Source organism: Drosophila serrata, unplaced genomic scaffold (assembly GCF_035046125.1).
Source record: "Drosophila serrata isolate PLE 108 unplaced genomic scaffold, ASM3504612v1 contig_272, whole genome shotgun sequence".
NCBI lineage: Eukaryota > Metazoa > Arthropoda > Insecta > Diptera > Drosophilidae > Drosophila > Drosophila serrata.
This window is the reverse complement of record NW_028257170.1, coordinates 4,588,679-4,605,906: the sequence shown is the minus strand read 5'-3', so window position 1 is coordinate 4,605,906 and position 17,228 is coordinate 4,588,679. Positions and strand designations below refer to the sequence as shown.

At 45.5% G+C, this 17,228-nt stretch overlaps 3 protein-coding genes across 3 annotated transcripts in view; 1 reads left to right on the top strand and 2 right to left on the bottom strand.

Moving 5' to 3' along the window:
- The window catches only part of LOC110179843 (glucose-6-phosphate 1-dehydrogenase), a 58,608-nt gene extending 44,322 nt beyond the window's left edge, over positions 1–14,286 (top strand). Inside the window, exons 3-4 of the mRNA XM_086834413.1 lie at positions 4,300–9,641; positions 9,750–14,286. The gene's annotated coding sequence lies outside the window, so the exon portion shown is untranslated. The remainder of the gene's footprint in view (positions 1–4,299; positions 9,642–9,749) is intronic.
- On the bottom strand, positions 3,622–5,585 carry Act79B (Actin 79B). Its single transcript, XM_020947451.2, has 3 exons — positions 5,547–5,585; positions 4,330–5,283; positions 3,622–4,200 (listed from the first exon to the last, which is right to left on the bottom strand). The coding sequence occupies exons 2-3, from the start codon at positions 5,252–5,254 to the stop codon at positions 3,995–3,997; spliced, it is 1,131 nt and encodes a 376-aa protein (XP_020803110.1). The 5' UTR covers positions 5,255–5,283; positions 5,547–5,585; the 3' UTR covers positions 3,622–3,994.
- P5CS (Delta[1]-pyrroline-5-carboxylate synthase) overlaps positions 9,010–17,228 on the bottom strand; it is a 33,255-nt gene continuing 25,036 nt past the window's right edge. The window contains exons 2-12 of the mRNA XM_086834412.1: positions 16,025–16,189; positions 15,821–15,961; positions 15,634–15,741; positions 15,402–15,569; positions 15,136–15,324; positions 14,796–14,991; positions 13,887–14,128; positions 11,615–11,872; positions 11,331–11,556; positions 10,984–11,262; positions 9,010–9,624 (exon numbers count right to left, since the gene is read on the bottom strand). Coding sequence (XP_086690538.1) covers positions 9,362–9,624; positions 10,984–11,262; positions 11,331–11,556; positions 11,615–11,872; positions 13,887–14,128; positions 14,796–14,991; positions 15,136–15,324; positions 15,402–15,569; positions 15,634–15,741; positions 15,821–15,961; positions 16,025–16,189 — 2,235 coding nt within the window. The 3' untranslated portion in view covers positions 9,010–9,361. The remainder of the gene's footprint in view (positions 9,625–10,983; positions 11,263–11,330; positions 11,557–11,614; positions 11,873–13,886; positions 14,129–14,795; positions 14,992–15,135; positions 15,325–15,401; positions 15,570–15,633; positions 15,742–15,820; positions 15,962–16,024; positions 16,190–17,228) is intronic.

Genomic DNA, 17,228 nt, shown 5'->3' with positions numbered 1-17,228 from the left:
TTAAAAAAAAGTGCTCCACATACTCGCAATGGCTTTCTCCTCAGCTTTTCCTACTTCCCTTGCACTTTCTCCGTCCCTGGGCTTAAACTCGGCTGGCTGTCTGTGCATCTTGGGGGGCGGATCTATATCTCTATCCATCCAAACTGAATGGCATTCATTGTAATGCCTTCTTTTCCTCTTTTTCAATAATCACTGCACTTAATTGCGAGTAACTATTAATTGAATTAGGAGTACGTTCTCGCAACGGGGGGCAGACAGACGGAGCGATGCTGGAATGTTGTCAAGGGAAAAGGGGATTTCCACGTTGCCAGGCAAACCAAGGTGGACTAGAATGGCAGCCATCATTTGGCCCCAGAGTGATGTTTATGAAACCCTTGCCACTGTCTAATTACAGTGATGAGAAGGGTACAATATAGATGGATTTTTGGTAACTAAAAGGTATTCTCAAGAAATCATTTGAATAGAGCTACTTAATTTTATATTAATAAGCTTTTGTATTGTACAACTTTAACATTTCTGAAGAATTCGTATCTGATCCGTACAGGTACCATATCGAGTTGAGTTCCATCTCTATCAGAAACCTTTATAAAGAGCAAGAAAGAGGGGTCCCCTCTTTTGGGGTTTGTTTTGCACGATGCCAGCCTTGGCTGCCTTCCCTTGTGTTGATGCTGCCGACAAAGATGCGATAATCGCTTCATTCATGGAGCTTAAGCCCAAAAGCAGCCCACGCAGAAGGGATAAAGGGTGCAGAGTCCTGGAGGACACGTCACGGGGCGCAATGAGTGATGTGTGTATTCGCTAGACTGTGTGTGTGTGGGCGCCACGGCATGTCAATAACTTCCCTAGAATGGAAGAACTCATGCTGCCAAAGTTTACACCTGATTTGGTAGGCCCATATCGATTAAATAGCCAGGAAACATGTATAAGGATGCTACACACGTAACTAAAGGAAAACATTTGGAAAAAGCAGCTTAACTGGCGACAGGTTTAAATTTTAAGGAAATTACATTAGAAATAAAAAGCTTTCATTTAATTTTCGACATGCGCCATTTGACATTCGAGGTTACTCATTCATCTGTCAATCGTTGTGGATTCTTTTTAATAAAAAAAAGCGGCAAACATTTGTCAGTTTTTGCAGATATATGTGTTATGTACATGTAGTAATCGCGACCTTTAAAAGCAATGCATCAATGTCGATTCTTTGGCTGCCTGCAATCTTTCAACTTTGACATTTCGCCAACCATTTTCCATTAATTTCAGAGTTCCTCTCATTTCAGGGGTAAAACCACCTGCACCTGCTGTGCATTAATTGAATTTAAGTTTAAATTGCTAAGAACAAAAAGGAAGGTGAACTGAAAGAGCCGCATGTGCGTGGGCTGAAGTTGCCTCCGGTTTTTCGGGCGAAAGGCGAATGTCAGTTACAGTTGGCCATATACTCGTAAATTTAAATTTGCAGCACTTCGGGCAAATTGATGGCGATGATGGCTAAGATGCTGATAGACTCGGTCCCAATGGCCCGGCCTGCTGTGGTCAGTTGAGCCCAAGGAGGACCAGGACGTGAGGGACATCCGCCGCCGCCGCCTGGGCTGATGAAGATTGAGGGGTCTGGTATCATGGTGGAGCCCTTTTCTTTATTAATTTCCTGTCCGCATGTGGTGCACCTCCAGCTAGGGGAAAACAATTTGTTTGCTTGTCAAAACCATCGACCATCAAGTCTAAGTTTTGGCCGACCGGAAGTGAGCTCGTCCCACCATTTTCCCCTTTAACTCTACGCCTTTGCCTTCAGCCAGATAACTCGTTAACTTTGGGCTTTAATTCCCGACTTGTTTGCGTTGCGCCTGCCCAAATCTGCATAATGAATACGGCAAATACGCTGAAGTATTTGCCTTCGGAATTAACACCAAATTATAATGGTATCAATGAGGGCGTTCGGTAGGGGCGAGTGCATTAAATTAGCATAAAATAAACAAGCCGCACACAGCACTTGCAGATTGCCGTCATTGTTGTTATCGTTGCTGTTGCTGTTGCAAATTCAAAACAATTTCCGCAAACTGAAAGCGACAAACAGACAAGCAATCTGGGAGAATTGCCCGACGGAATGGTATGGACAGGGAATCGAGACTCTGACTCTGCTGGAGTACGGGCACCCTGGCCTGACTGCAATTAAATTCAATTTGATGTGCGGACAAGTGCTGCAAACATAACCGAACGATACAAGGAGTGTCTATGTGCAGGACACTCGTCTTTTGGTATACCCTGGATGGAGATTGAGACACGAGGATCTTACTTAGATAGACTTAATATTACTATACAATCTAGTATAGTTTTTAAAAGATTGTAAGAAATAGTTGATATTAACGAAAGCCGACTCAAAAAAGATATATTTGTCTAATATGTCATTGAGAAATTTATGTTTCATGATCGAGGCCATATAGTTCCAGCCACCTATAACTCTTGAAAATAACTTCCGAGGGTAAAGCTATTTATAAAATGATTCCAACCAATAAACTCCGCCAAGGCCCACTTATTTAATTATAATTTTCGTGTGTACATTTCCCTTTGAGTGTAACCCAACAGGAAATCGGCAGTCCTCGGTATCCTTCCTCGTCCATACTCGCCATTGAAAGGATGCCCCTTTATGGACTATTTCGGCTCTCCCGCTGTGTCCACTGATTGATTGAGTGGCGATTGCCACCCAACCCTTACCAATCATTTCGGTCCCGCCAAACATTTAGTTGTATACCAACTGTCGGCACTAATTTCTCCGATTCTGTTTCTGTTTTCCCGCCCAGCCTGGCTGGATAGCGCCCAATAATGAACCGCACTTGGACCTCTTGGGGCCTGATTCCCGATGACATTAGGGCGGGTACTGTACTCTAAAAGCGTAATTCCGAACATGGCAGGCATAGAATTGGTTGACATGTATATGTTGGCACTGAAATGATTCCCTCAAATTGAAATTGTCAGAAAAACAATTGGTTTCCCACTCGTAAGATCATGATTATTAGAAAGAATCATCACATCAAGTGTAGAATTAATGGGTACGAGGATCCTTTCAATTGCTAAAGTGCGGCCAACCGGTCATTAAAAGAGTTTAGAGTTTCCCTGTTGATGGCGTCTTAGCAAGCCGGATTCCAATAAACTCTCCTTTGAAGACTGCTGCAAAGTTTCGCTATAACTAATTAAGCAACAGTTTTTGGCACCTGGTTTATGCATAGTTTCCCCAAAAACCTGAAAAGTTTGCAGCCAAAAGTTGTGCCCAAACATTTATGTTGGGTGAGCAACCAGAGCTTGAGCAAACTTGCTCTGCGAGCAGGTTTCGGGTAACTTGAGACTGTCACCTCGAACATGATGTCGTTGCCTCACCCAGAAGTCATCCTTCAGCCTCTCCGATGGGCTGGAAATCCATCTCCGGCAGGCGTCACAGAATGTGACAGACGAGCCGGGTCACAGATACAGATACGGACAAGATATAGATGCGGATACCAAGATTGCCTTCCAAGCTGTCCAAGGAGAAAAGTTTCGATGCCCCAGCGATGATTGCCTGATTGACATTCGGCCAAGTCGAGGCCTAATTAGAAAAGTTTCCCCAGCACGCATTCCTCGGAGACTCGAGTTCGATTCACATGGGTTATTGGTTTTTATTGTACGCTACAGCCGATTGTTTTGGCGATTTACTCGCCGCGAGGCGAATCAAGCAATAGGAATTCCGAGTCAAATCAAATCAAAATAGTAAGGATAATAAAAAAAGAAGGCGTCGCCCGCTCGTTTCCGGTCTTTTTCTCTTGTTCTCTTTTCTTGTTCTCTCTCTCTCTCTCTATCTATCTTCATCTATGTTAAAAACTTCTTCATCAACTAAATGTAATTTTAAAGATACTTTTCACTGAACTGCGACCTCATCCTCGTCCTCGTCCTGGACGGATGTCTTTGCAAGTAGACAAACACCAGGCCCGTGCTTGAGGAGATGGTGATGGTGAGGGTGCTGACCCAGTGCTTAGAAGCACTTGCGGTGGACGATTCCGGGGCCGGACTCGTCGTACTCCTGCTTCGAGATCCACATCTGCTGGAAGGTGGACAGCGAGGCCAGGATGGAGCCACCGATCCAGACGGAGTACTTGCGCTCTGGTGGGGCAATGATCTTGATCTTGATGGTGGATGGAGCCAGGGCAGTGATCTCCTTCTGCATACGATCAGCAATACCTGGGGGAATATAAATATATTGAAAGTGTTATGTGATTCTATTTAGAAATATTTCAATTTGTTACAAGTGTGAATATCATCACGAATCTTTTCTTTTAGGTAATACAAATCACTGCTATCATTACCCACCTGGATACATGGTGGTGCCGCCGGACAGCACATTGTTGGCATACAGATCCTTGCGGATGTCGACATCGCACTTCATGATCGACTGGTAGACGGTCTCGTGGATGCCGCAGGACTCCATGCCCAGGAACGAGGGCTGGAAGAGGGCCTCCGGGGTGCGGAAACGCTCGTTGCCGATGGTGATCACCTGGCCATCGGGCAACTCATAGGACTTCTCCAGCGAGGTGGAGGCGGCAGCGGTGGCCATCTCCTGCTCGAAGTCCAGGGCGACGTAGCAGAGCTTCTCCTTGATGTCGCGCACGATCTCACGCTCGGCGGTGGTGGTGAAGGAGTAGCCGCGCTCGGTCAGGATCTTCATGAGGTAGTCGGTCAAGTCGCGACCAGCCAGATCCAGACGCAGGATGGCATGGGGCAAGGCATAACCTTCATAGATGGGCACGGTGTGCGAGACACCGTCACCGGAGTCCAGGACAATGCCGGTGGTACGGCCGGAGGCGTACAGGGAGAGCACGGCCTGGATGGCCACGTACATGGCCGGTGAGTTGAAGGTCTCGAACATGATCTGGGTCATCTTCTCGCGATTGGCCTTGGGGTTCAGGGGAGCCTCAGTCAGCAGGACGGGGTGCTCCTCGGGGGCCACACGCAGCTCATTGTAGAAGGTGTGATGCCAGACCTTCTCCATGTCGTCCCAGTTGGTGATGATGCCGTGCTCAATGGGGTACTTCAGGGAGAGGATACCGCGCTTGCTCTGCGCCTCATCACCCACATAGCAGTCCTTCTGACCCATGCCCACCATGACGCCCTGGTGACGGGGACGGCCCACGATCGAGGGGAATACGGCACGGGGCGCATCGTCTCCGGCGAATCCGGCCTTGCACATGCCGGAGCCATTGTCCACCACCAAGGCTGATGCTTCCTCGTCACACATTTTGGGTTAGTTTTTGATCGGAGCGGGCACTGCAATTAATTAAGGTAGAGGAATCCAAGTGTTATCCTTTGGTTACACGTAACATAAAACTTGAGCTGTTGTATTTATTTTTAAACGTTCTAATTTAAAATAGAATTAATAGGTAATTTGATCTGCAAAGATATCCTTCTGATTTCAGACAAATCGAATGTATAGTGATATCAAATTTGATCAAATTGACCCTCTTTTCAAGTCCATTTATAGTATATGTATATCCTTGGGTTATCCTGCTCCTAATAATGACGACACTCACGACGTGTAAATCCAACAACGACAGCAATCAGAGTGATTCGTTCTGCGCTCCGACAGCCGCATTTAAATAAGTTCTGTCCGAGATCTCAAGTCCCCCCATGCTTCCCTGATATCCCTGTCATCTTGGCCAATTGTTCATCTAGTAACATGTTGATGAATTTCGCGATATGCTACGCTAGCTGGGGATCAGCCGTTCACGGAGGCAGTGGCGGGGTGGCGAACCGGAGGGTCGGCTACACATCATTTCAATTGCACCAAAGAGTGTTCCGATTACGGGTACTCCGCCTTAGCTAATGGGTTTGATAATGATCTGATCCGATGGGGGATAGGGAGATATGGGAATCAGATCTCGTAATGAATATAGATTTACATTCAAAGTACATTAGGAATATTTATAACAAGGTAGTTATAGGAAATCAAATACGCATAGATGAAAGCACTTCACAATTCAAGAATTTACTATTACTAATTATATCTTAATTTTCAATCTATATAAATCATTAGGCCACACGGAGAGGATAATGCAGTTTAGAGTTTTGTTAGATGTACTATCTTCATTATGATTTATTTGTATTCAATACAAACTTAGTTTTATTAAATTATAATTAAACTATATTGTGTTCTTCTTACCTTTTGGTCTCATGTCCTTTTCCATGAACATATATTACCATATATATCCCCAAATTACAATTAGGAATAAAATGAAAGTTATTTAAACATTAATTTAGCTTAAAACTGTAATAAAATTCTATAAATTGTGGCAAGCCCTATCCACCAAACTGCAAACAATTTGTAAGGATTACAGCCTTTATTAAAGTGTCAAAGACATTACTTTTTTTTTGTAATCAAAAGAACGAATAATTGTTAATCCGTAGCTTTAAATAATTAATCAAAGGAGATCCATTAAACTAATGCATTCTTGCGAGCCATGTTATTCCATTGATATAGTTATTTGTATTCATTAGTCTTCAGTCGGAATTAACCAGAGATTAATCTGTTTTATTTCTGTTTCCATTTGAGGGTATTCAATTTTCTCCATTCGTGCGGGCCATTTATCATTCAGTTTCATTTCATTTTCGCTAAATTATGTCTGGCTGCCAACTTTGCTATGACTTCGACATAGAACAGCGTAGAGAGAGCGTAGGGAAATATGCGCCAGGACTTGTATAGGCATCTGTTGATGTATTTTTAAGTTTTTATATAAATAAACCCCCGCGGAACAGCGTTCGCGAGACAACCCCGCGAACAATGCAATGCAGTTGCCAGCTTGTACTTGCAAGAATCTTTTAAAAGTCCGCCGGATTTGTGCCAACGCTCTTTTGGGTCCCCCACTCAGTCCATAGATGGTGTGGCCCACACGCTGTCCCACCACACACCACACACCGCTCGCACACCCTCTGCACACACACCCCGCACAGCCCTGACAGCAAACAAAAATGCAGGCAAAGCGTTTGCACATATTATAAATGTTGACGACGTCGTGTGGATTTCATTGAAATCAAATTGAAATAAAATAAAATTGTTTTGCATATAGTCGTCTGCACGGAAAGGAAGGCAGCTCTTAGCGCGGAATGGGTGTCTTTGGCCAACGGCAATTTTGCGCCTGTCTTCCGATATCGGCCCGATCTCAACGTGGCATTAGCCACAAGATTAATGCCCGCCATTCTAATTAAGTGCACCCCAAGGCGAGAACCTGCCGCGGCACTGCACTCCAACTGTAAAGTGCATATCGGGGGCATTCCCCAAATGGCCAAACTTCACAACTCGCGGAGTAACTTCCGCTCCGGTAACTTCCGCAAAGTGCTTGGCAACTGCAGAGCACTACGTGACCACCATGCGGATCAGGTACGGATACGGACAGCGTTCACGTATCATTGTCCGTACGCGTCTCGAGCAGTTGAAAGAGGTAAAAAATTATGCTCTCCTTTGAATGCATTTAAGAGCTCATAAATAGCAATAGGGAAGCTTCAGAAGTCCGAAAGGAAGAATAATTTATTTCATATATTATATCTTTGAATTGATATTTGTCGATAGTATTATATGACAATTTTTCCGACAAATCAAAGTTTAAAAAACTTATAACTCAGCCAAAAATGCATTAATTTCAATTCTGGAATCATTATTAGGTTAATAAATCTGCATACTCAATATTAAATTTAAAAAAAAAAGTGAAATTTTTGCCAATTTTTAAAAATTTTAATGATGTAACCCCTTTGCTTTTTTTGCACCGGAGATACCTAAAAAGAATCGCCTGTTGATGCTGATTAAGAAAATATGACTCCTTCACTTCGTAATATGCTTCTGATCAAGATTATAATACCCTGCAAGTGTATATTAAGTTTTAGATTTTTAAATGAAATTTCAAGGTATGCAATGCTAGACGAATTAAATCTTAAATAAAAAATAGGTCACCTAAATTCACTTCGTGGTTTCCCTCGCATTGCCGGATTGCAATAGCTTGAATTTTAATCAAATTTTTCCTACTTTTGTAAAGCGAATTGTGAGGGAAATTTAAATTTTACAAGTATTTAGTTAAATATATTACTAGGCCACTTAACAAAGCTATTTAAAATTACAATTTCAACAGTTTTTGAATTTTTCTTTAGGCATTTAATTATAAATCTTTTTTAGGAAAGAACTCTTAACAATATCAATTCTCATACAATAAAATGCGAACTATATATTGAAAATGTACAAAAATGATCACAAAATATTTGCTTTTAAGTAATCACACTCTACCTATGTTTTTGTTTTAAGATGGTTCCTTCACAGACAATGTTTCTATAAAGCCAAATATTGTGTTCTCTCTTTTGATGTTCATAGCAAAAAGTAGAAACTTTTAAATTAAATTACACAAATTGCATGGCTGACTGCCAGTTTATTTTGATATGAAAAATTCCTAAGAAATCGCACAAGACTAATGCATTTTTTCTCAGGGATTTGCTGTGCGGCTGTCCGTCACTTGGGCAATTAGAATTAGAATTACACTTGTTTTTCCTTTTGTTTTCCAATACTATTCAATCCTCCCCAGAACCTGGCTCACCCCAACTTCAATTCAGCATGAAGTTTCTGGGGGGAAAATTCCTTCAAAAAAGTTAGCGCGTTGACAGGAGGAACCACCATCACCTTGCCCACTCCCGTACCCGTTCCCGGCTCCACCTGCGGCTTCTCCTACGGCTGCCTTTCGGGCCAGCACGCAGTGCGGAAACTTTGGCCAAAGTGAAAGAGAGCGAAAGAAAGCCGAGCTGGTCGGGCCTGAGGAACCGGGAAAGCCGGCAAACTTAACTTGGCCCAGTGCACATAAAAATTAAAATACTTGCCACGCGGCTGCCTGCTACCAAGTTGCAGATCCCGAGGCGAGCGAGCTGGCTGCATTTCACGTTCCATGGCTAATTTATGATTTGTAATATGAATATGCGCATATACATAATACTTGCAGAGGATTGAAACTTTAAGAGCAGTTCTTTCGGCGCCTTTCGGCGTTACTTTATTTTCCATTCTCCCGTCTTGTAAGGCGACGCAACGCAACTTTCGCTGAAAACTTTGCCCAAGACAAGGGCTGACAGTCTTAACTACCCCCGAAAACACTCCCTCCCGCTCACTTTATTAATTACACAAGTTGTCTCGCCAAATATTTTTCACTCAAATTAATTTCTCCCATGTGGCCGCGACGGCAGCTGTCATCGGGGATTCCCCGTCCTGCACCGCCCATTTAATTACCCTTCGCTCAAAATGCACTCTCCACGCATCGGTGAAGGTGATGGAAAAACAATCTACACACTGGGATCCTACAACTAAGTATGCCCCGGATTACTTCTAGTCCAGCGGCAGGGTCTCGTGCAGCCACGTTCGCTCCCCGCCCTCGGCGAAGTCGGCGGCGGCGTGGTCCTGTCCGTTGAGTATCCACTTGGTGGTCAGCAGCCCCTCCACGCCCACGGGTCCGCGGGCATGGATCCGGGCCGTAGAGATGCCCACCTCGGCGCCAAGGCCAAAACGGAAGCCATCAGCGAACCGCGAGCTGGCATTGTGGAACACACAGGCGCTGTCCACGCTGCCCAGGAAATGCTTTGCAGCGGCATCTGCACGGAAAGAAATGGTAATAAATAATATTTGTAGTAATAATAAATGCAAAATTTAATATTTAAATAAGCAAAGGAATATTATAAGAATTATATTTACTAAGCTTTGATTTCTATACTTCTAGGGATGACCCTTTTCTAATATCGTTGCTGTCATTGTTTCATGTGTGCCTTGGAATTGGAATAGCAAATGTGGAAATGCAAACACGGACTGCAGGAAAGTGTTGAATAAAATTAATTTCCCAAATGATTTAAATTTGTTGTGGCAAGAGCTGCATGCATGCTAAAGTTTAGCGTGCCACTTGCCCGACTTGAATTAGGATTCGGGTTTGGTTTCGGTTTCAAGTTGGACTGCCTGAATGGCTGAAGAAGTGAGTGTCGAGTGCGCAGTGCTGAGTACTGGCATTGAGGGCGCCAAATTGAATTACATGTGGGTGGGGGGTGGCAGGCAGGGGGTCCTGAGGTGGGGCAGTCATGCCATCCAGTGCACGACACACTCGTGCTAAATGCATGTACACGTGCCATTGTGCTCGGAATAATGGCAGAGGAATGCACACAAAACAAAAAACCAACATCTTGAAAAGTAATTGCAAAAAACACGAGCCTCGGAATAGGTTCAACAATTTGCTAGGCAATAATACATAATGTTTGTTCAAGGCACGATAACTATGCATTATAAACATAACTTCATTTTTAAGACTTATAATTTTAAAATCACAAAACACCTTCACATTTACTTGGGCTCAAAATCATCAAGAAAAATTAATAGAAAAACTAAGGTACTTAACAAATAATTTCTTTTCACTTCCCGGATTTTGTTATATAGAAAAATGCTATATAGTTTTATCAGTTTCCCCTGCTTCAAGATTAAACTTAAATTATATCAAAGAAATTTCTCATTTTCCTTTTGCTAATAGTGCAATGTGAAAAGGTCACGCTATTCCCTGATTAATTTTGCTAATATTTCAGCCAACCCTGTGGATTTCAGAAACGAGAAACAAACATTTAATTCATTAGAAAAGGACCCTGCCTTAACTTACCAATTTTCCTACACTCCCTATATTATTTGCCTTGAAAATTTAATTATAGTTTTGGGACACACTGCACTGTAATATTCTAATTCTCTCTTTGTACCTGTTTCCCTAGCATCCTTCGAGAGCAACCATCCGCAGCAATAACCATTATGAGGGCACCCCGGCCTCTGCACTATTCCCATTTTCCCCGCATAAACCAAATCAATTGAGAGGGAATAAGGATCCGGACGTTCAGGAGAAAGAGAGCAGGAGGAAAACCTGACCATTTTTCAGCTACGACTGCTGGCAATCGAAATTAATTTTCAATTTTGCAACATTTCGTTACCGTTTTCCGTGACAATGACATCGGTGTGGCCACTGCCGAACGTATGGATGTGATTAATGGCCTCGTCCAGGCTGGGCACCACCTCGATGCAGCACTCCAGGGCCCCGTACTCGTGCTTCAGGCTCTTGGCCGCCGGCGGACCAAATGTCAACTGCTGGTTCAGCCGGGGACCGGCGTAGATCTTGACGCCCTCCCGCTTCAACATGTTGCACACGTCGCTGAAGATGTCGCCACTCATGAGGTCCTCGTGGATGAGCAGGGTCTCCATGGCGTTGCAGGCTGTAATGATGGATGGGTTAATTGGGTTGGGTTTTCAGGGATTGTGCCAGTGATTGGACTCCTCCTACCCGCCGGATAGTCGCACTTGGCATCACGGGCAATGTGCAGGGCCTTCTTCAGATCCGCATCCCGATCGATATACACGTGACAGACCCCCTCGGCATGACCCAGGACGGGAATGTGGAGGGACTGCTGCTGGATGCTGCGCACCAGCTCCGAGGAGCCTCGTGGAATGATCAGGTCAATGTGGTTCTCCATGGACAGCAGGTCGCTGATCTCCTCGCGGGTGGATACCTTCACAGGAAATATCTCAGCTTAGTAAGTTCTATGAAAACAGGCACAGGACACTCACCAGAGACACGGCATGCTCGGCTCCCACGGTGGCCAGCGCCTCCTTGACCAGCTCCATCAGTGCCTTGTTGCTGTGCGCCGCCTCCTTGCCACCCTTGAGTAGTAAACCATTGGCCGAGGCCATTGCCAGGGCGGCCACCTGGGGCAGCGAGTCTGGGCGGGATTCAAAGATGACCAGCAAGACGCCAATGGGGACGGTAACCTGCTTCAGTTCCAGCTGATCGGCGAGGCGGGTACGTCTCAGAACGCGACCCACATTCTACAAAAGAGAAAGGGAAAGAATCGAGATGAGATAATACAGACGGGATTGAGAGATGGGAAGGGTATAAAAATAACAGTCGCAGAGTCAATTCACAAGTCAGCATAAATCGCATAACGCATACGCCATGTGGGACCGGGTCATAAAAATAACTCGATATTTATGCGACACTGTGGACGGTGTCCCGCCACGCCCACTACTCCTACTACTCTCCTTCCTGGAGTCCGCATTTCGATTCCCTGGCGTCTATTTTGAGGCGTTACATAAATCAAGTCGCTCATCGCGTCGTAATCTTTATTTATTTTTAATGGCCAGCCGTCCCACGCCACCGCATTTGGAAGTGCTCTGCCCTCCAGTGGGTTTCTCTTTGGTTCTGCTGCTGCAGCTCCTGCTGGTACCCTGCTCCTGCCCCTCTGCTGCTCCTGCTCTTGTGAGAAATCTCTAGAAAATTGGCTGCAGATAACATAAAGAGATTGCGGGTAGGTCTGGGCTGGACGGCTGCTGACAGCAGTTGGCTGGCACTGGCCTTGTTTGCATAGAGTGGACCACCGCCCCCCGGGCCAAGCTGGAGGAGGAGGAGCACTCCTTGCTCCTTGCTCCCTTTTCCCGGTCCCTGCTGGGTCCGCTTAACCATTAAACTCGACTTGGGCGCTGGGTAAATTTGGTTATATGGTCATTATTATTGACTTTGGCATTGTAGGACGTCAAACTTTAAATTATATTTGCAAAGGACAATTGGATAAGTCGGTGCGGGGTTGATATAGTGGCGACTTGGTTCAGTTGAAGGATGCTGGCAAGGTTATAAGGGGTCATGAAATATGCAGGGTTTCGCAGGATTCGAGCAGGAAATTGAAAAATCCACCTCCACTACTATTGTGCAGGATTCCATCCATCTTTGCAGCAACGTTTTTGGCCTAATTCAATTATTATCTCATCTTATTCAGTACTTGTTTCGCAATAAAACTTTCCTTTGGGGTAATTGAAAACTGAAACTGGACAGTGACCCCTGACCCCGGCCACCTCTATCAAACTTTCGAGTGGTTCAGCGGCCCCGAGGCCAAGCTGGGCCCGCGGCATTTGTTTGTCGCACGGAAATAAAATAATAAACGAACAACAAAAAATGACAGAAAAGTGGGTCGAAACACTTTCCGCCATCGGAGCGACATTTATTGAGTGCGTTATGGTTTTTGCCGTATTCCCAGCCAGCTTCCAGCTCTATAAAGTATGTGTGCGTGTTCGTTTTTTATGATTTTTCACGCTGCCGCCATTTTGTGTCACAATTTCGCTTGCCATTTTTACAATAAACTCATGTCCCAGACCCCATCCCTCGCTCGATGGAAAAACTTTGTGCCGAGAAAAAAACATGAAGGAAAACTTTTTACGTTTCCGCACAATCACATCCAATAAAACGGTTGGCTGGGGAGGATGAAGCTCCCCAAACCCTTCCTCACCCGGGCGATATTCGATCAACTCTGTCTGGTGCTGAAAGGAGGGGACAAGGACTGGGGCCAGGGCCAGGACCCCAGCCGGGATGCGGGCTAATGTCACTGCCAAGACACCAAATACACGAAGCGCATACAAGAGAGAGTCTGTCCTTTATCTTCCACTTGCTTAGCTGCCTCGCACCCTGCTCAGCTCCGGGTCTGCCAGACACCGGCGAAGTCTGCTCCCTGGGTGAAGGGATTTGGTCACCAGGACGTCGAGTTGGGCTCCCCCAGTAGGGGTGTCAATTTTTGTTCAAGTGTAAAATTGCTTGGAGATTTCATAATGCTGTTAAAGCTTCGGAAACTGCATATGGCTCTCGAGGAGCGAGCGTCTTTGTGGAGAGCTCATGAAATGGCCATTTTGCCAGTCAGACAAATCCCAGTGCAGCAGTTCCCCGTCGGACTAACTCAATTTGGGGCTGACTTTTCGACACTGCAACAAATGCAATTTGGCCGGGACCTTTTAGGGGTCAGCTATAGCTGCCTGGAGCAAAGTGTCCTCCTGTAATTAAGTTCCCTGCCACACTCACCTTGTGACTGTCCTCGGCGATTTGCTTGAGGCCCACGGACAGGTTCTTCAATTTGGCTGCGTTCAGTGAGAGTCGCGAAAGCAGCGGCTTGGCCAGTCCATTCTTCTGGGCCTCGGCCAAGTCCTTGGCGTTTGCATCCAGGATGAACTTCTCGCGGCTCACCAGCAGGTCAGCCAGGGTGTTGACGGCACTGGCTCTCTGGGCTGGACTAAGGGCCTGCATCTGGCGACTTCCGGTGCGAGCTAAAGGATAAAATGGGTTAAGTTACACTGGATAACAGGATTTCGGGAGGGCTGTCTATTGGAAATCAATAGTTGCTCTTAAGAACTTGGTCTAAAGTAAATATAGCTAATATTATCACATAATAAAATAAAGGTAATACGGTTGAAAAGCTCAAAAACTTGCAACACAGTGTAAGTCAGGGCCAAAACAAAGTTGCTTTTGCCTAATTAACAGGCACTTTCGGCCAGCTGCTGCTGCAGTTTGCCATAATAACAATTAAATTAAATTTGCGCGACTAAAAATAGCAACGTCGCTCCGCCTCAAGGTTTCCAGGAACCCGACAGACTCCCAACTGACCCACTTTGGTGGAGCCTCCTCCTTGGACTTGCTGCTTGCTTAGCTGGTGTAAGCCCTAATGGCCATTAGCCCGGCCAACAGCCACTTGTCATTCGCTGTTAGCATCTTGCAACTTTCCCGTTTCTCGTGTCGAAACACTACTACAAGTGCTATCTGGAATGAGCCGGAACCGGCTTAGACTTCGCACCGGATAATTGGCAATCGATGTGGCTGGATGAGACTCCAGGCGAAACCGCTAATTATGCGAGCTCAGCTCTTTCCCTTGTTCAGCCACATCATTCTCCGTTATTATCCTTTCATCCTGGCCACTCATCCACGTCCACTACTCACCATTCTCGGCCATCACCTCGACGGGCACCGTGTTGGCACTCTCGGTGGACTCAGTGAAGAAGGTTCCCACCTTCCGGCCGCCAATTATGGTCTTAATGGCCTTCTCCTGCATCCCGTTGCAGATAACCACGCTGACGCCACGGTCCAGGGCCCAGGTGGCTGCCTTCACCTTGGAGTCCATGCCACCGGTGCCCACCTGGAAGTACGGTGCACAGAAAGAAATTTGTCATAGGAAGTAAAATGAAGTTATACTCGTATTTTAGACAACCAATTTTATATACTCTTTATAATTTGTTTGTATCCTAGAATTAGGGTTTAGTCAATGAAGGAGTAAACTTACCTTTGACTTTTTCCCAAACTCTATGGTGTTGGTATCATCGCTGGTGTAGGTGTGCATCAGCTTGGCTCCGTCCTCCCAGGGCGGCTTATTGTAGATGCCGTCGACATCGGACATCAGGATTAGCAGATCCGCTTGCACCTCGGCGGCCAGCATGGCCGACAGGCTGTCGTTGTCCTTAATGGGAATGCCCTGGCCGAAGGAAGAGAGACCTGGTCACGTGCCTGCCCAGAGATAGATAATCTAGAATTCTGAGCTCCAGAACTCACCCTCCTGGCTCCGCCGGCTGGCTCATCGTCACGTATAAACATCGGCGGTGAGACGGCGTCGTTGGTATTTATGATTGGCACAATATTCAGGCTAATTAATTCGGAGAGCGTGCAGAAGAGATTGTTGCGCGTCTCCTCGTTGTAGAAGTCCGGCTTGGTCACCAGCACCTGCAAGGAGCAACAGCTCACTCCAGTCACTCCAGAGTGTGTCTAATTAGAGGTCAGTACTAACCTGGGCTATCTTGACGCCATACTGGGCGAACATCGCATCGTAGAGAGACATTAGACCAGACTGACCCACCGCAGCCGCTGCTCGCGGTTCCAGGGTGGCGCCATCGAACTAATTTCGGAGAGTGGAAGATTCGGTTTAAAGATTCGAGTCACACATTCCGCCACTTCCGGCTACTAATCTGGGCTACCTCTTTGCTGTCCTTGGGATTGAGGGTCTCGCGCATCGAAAGAGACATAAGCAGCTCCTGGGCGAGCTTCTGTTTGCCAAAGGCCACGGCTCCACTGGTGACCATCATTACCTCACGCCCCTCCAAATGGCACTCGGCAACCTGAAGGGTAAGAAATTTGTATATAGTAATAATTATAATGTTTATTTTATATATATTATAAACCTGCTCCACTATAGAGGCCAGTCGTCCAAGGGCCAGGCCATGGTTATCCTCTCGCGTGATGACCGCACTGCCCAGCTTGACCACCAATCGCCGGGCATACTTCAGCTGACTCCTCTCCGTGAAGGTGGGATGCGCCTTCTCCAGTCGCCGCTCCGGGGACACAAGCTGGAAGGGATCATAAATCGTTAGATCGTGGGGCTTCTTCTGGGCCAAGTACGCGCCGTTTATGTTATCGCCATGTTATAAACTGTGAAGTGAGGTCATAAATTGCGACAGCAATACGGCGTAAGCCGTAAAAACAACAAATCGAGGCATAAATGGCAATCCAATTAATTAACCAGTCCCGTCCCCGTCGCATGCAGCTAATCAGTTTGTAATCAGCAAAACTGCAACAACATGGCCCCTATCTCGCTCTATGTCTCTTTATTCGCATTTCTAATAATCGTTATTTGTGTTAATTGGCTTTTTAGCCAGCGGCTCGTGGTCAAAAAGTCAGTTAGTGGCGCCCGCAAATGCATAATCAATTTGAAATTATGGCTAATTGAATTTTACAACTCCGACATCACATATCGCTTTAATTAGAATGGCTTTAAAGCCTTGAATACAAATGTTTACAACTGGCTAGCACTTCCGGGAATCGAGAGCCAAGCCACAGACCAACATCAGATTGATTCGCGGAAACTGTGGCTTTGAGGGGCTTCCAGGAAGCCAAGTCCTAATGCAATGTTTATAGAAACAAAATAGTTTCAACACAAACTAGGCTATTTACCAGCAAGGACGGAAAATACTCCACCTTCAAGTTGTAACCATTGGAAACATTAAGCTAAATTAGATAAGATTAACGGAGGGGCCAGATAAGGACTAAGAAAACAAGCGAGCAAATAGCAAAAAAAGGTGTTTTCCCTAACCAAACAGCTGCAGCTCATCGTCCATCAATCAAATGGTATTTCTGTATGCTTTTTCTTCGCTTTTCTTTCTCTTTTTTTTTACCGCGCCAGGCTATGTGGCCCCATTGGGTCACGGATTTGATTGGCTTTCAGGCGCAATAACATCAAATCAGCGGCTTTGATTATTCATATAACTCGCCCCATTTCGAAAAAAAATCAACTCGAATTGAGGCGTAAATATTTTGATTTCGTTGCGATGGCAAGTGTCAAGTGCAATTCAATGCGAGAACGCTTGTCGGCAATCAGAAATGCTCTGT

What these genes read in the sequence shown, in the direction of transcription:
- Act79B (XM_020947451.2), bottom strand. Translation starts at nt 5,254, where the DNA reads ATGTGTGACGAGGAAGCATCAGCCTTGGTGGTGGACAATGGCTCCGGC. An exon ending in CGGCACCACCATGTATCCAG is followed by an intron (nt 4,201 to 4,329) that starts GTGGGTAATGAT and finishes ATATTCCCCCAG; the next exon opens with GTATTGCTGATCGTATGCAG.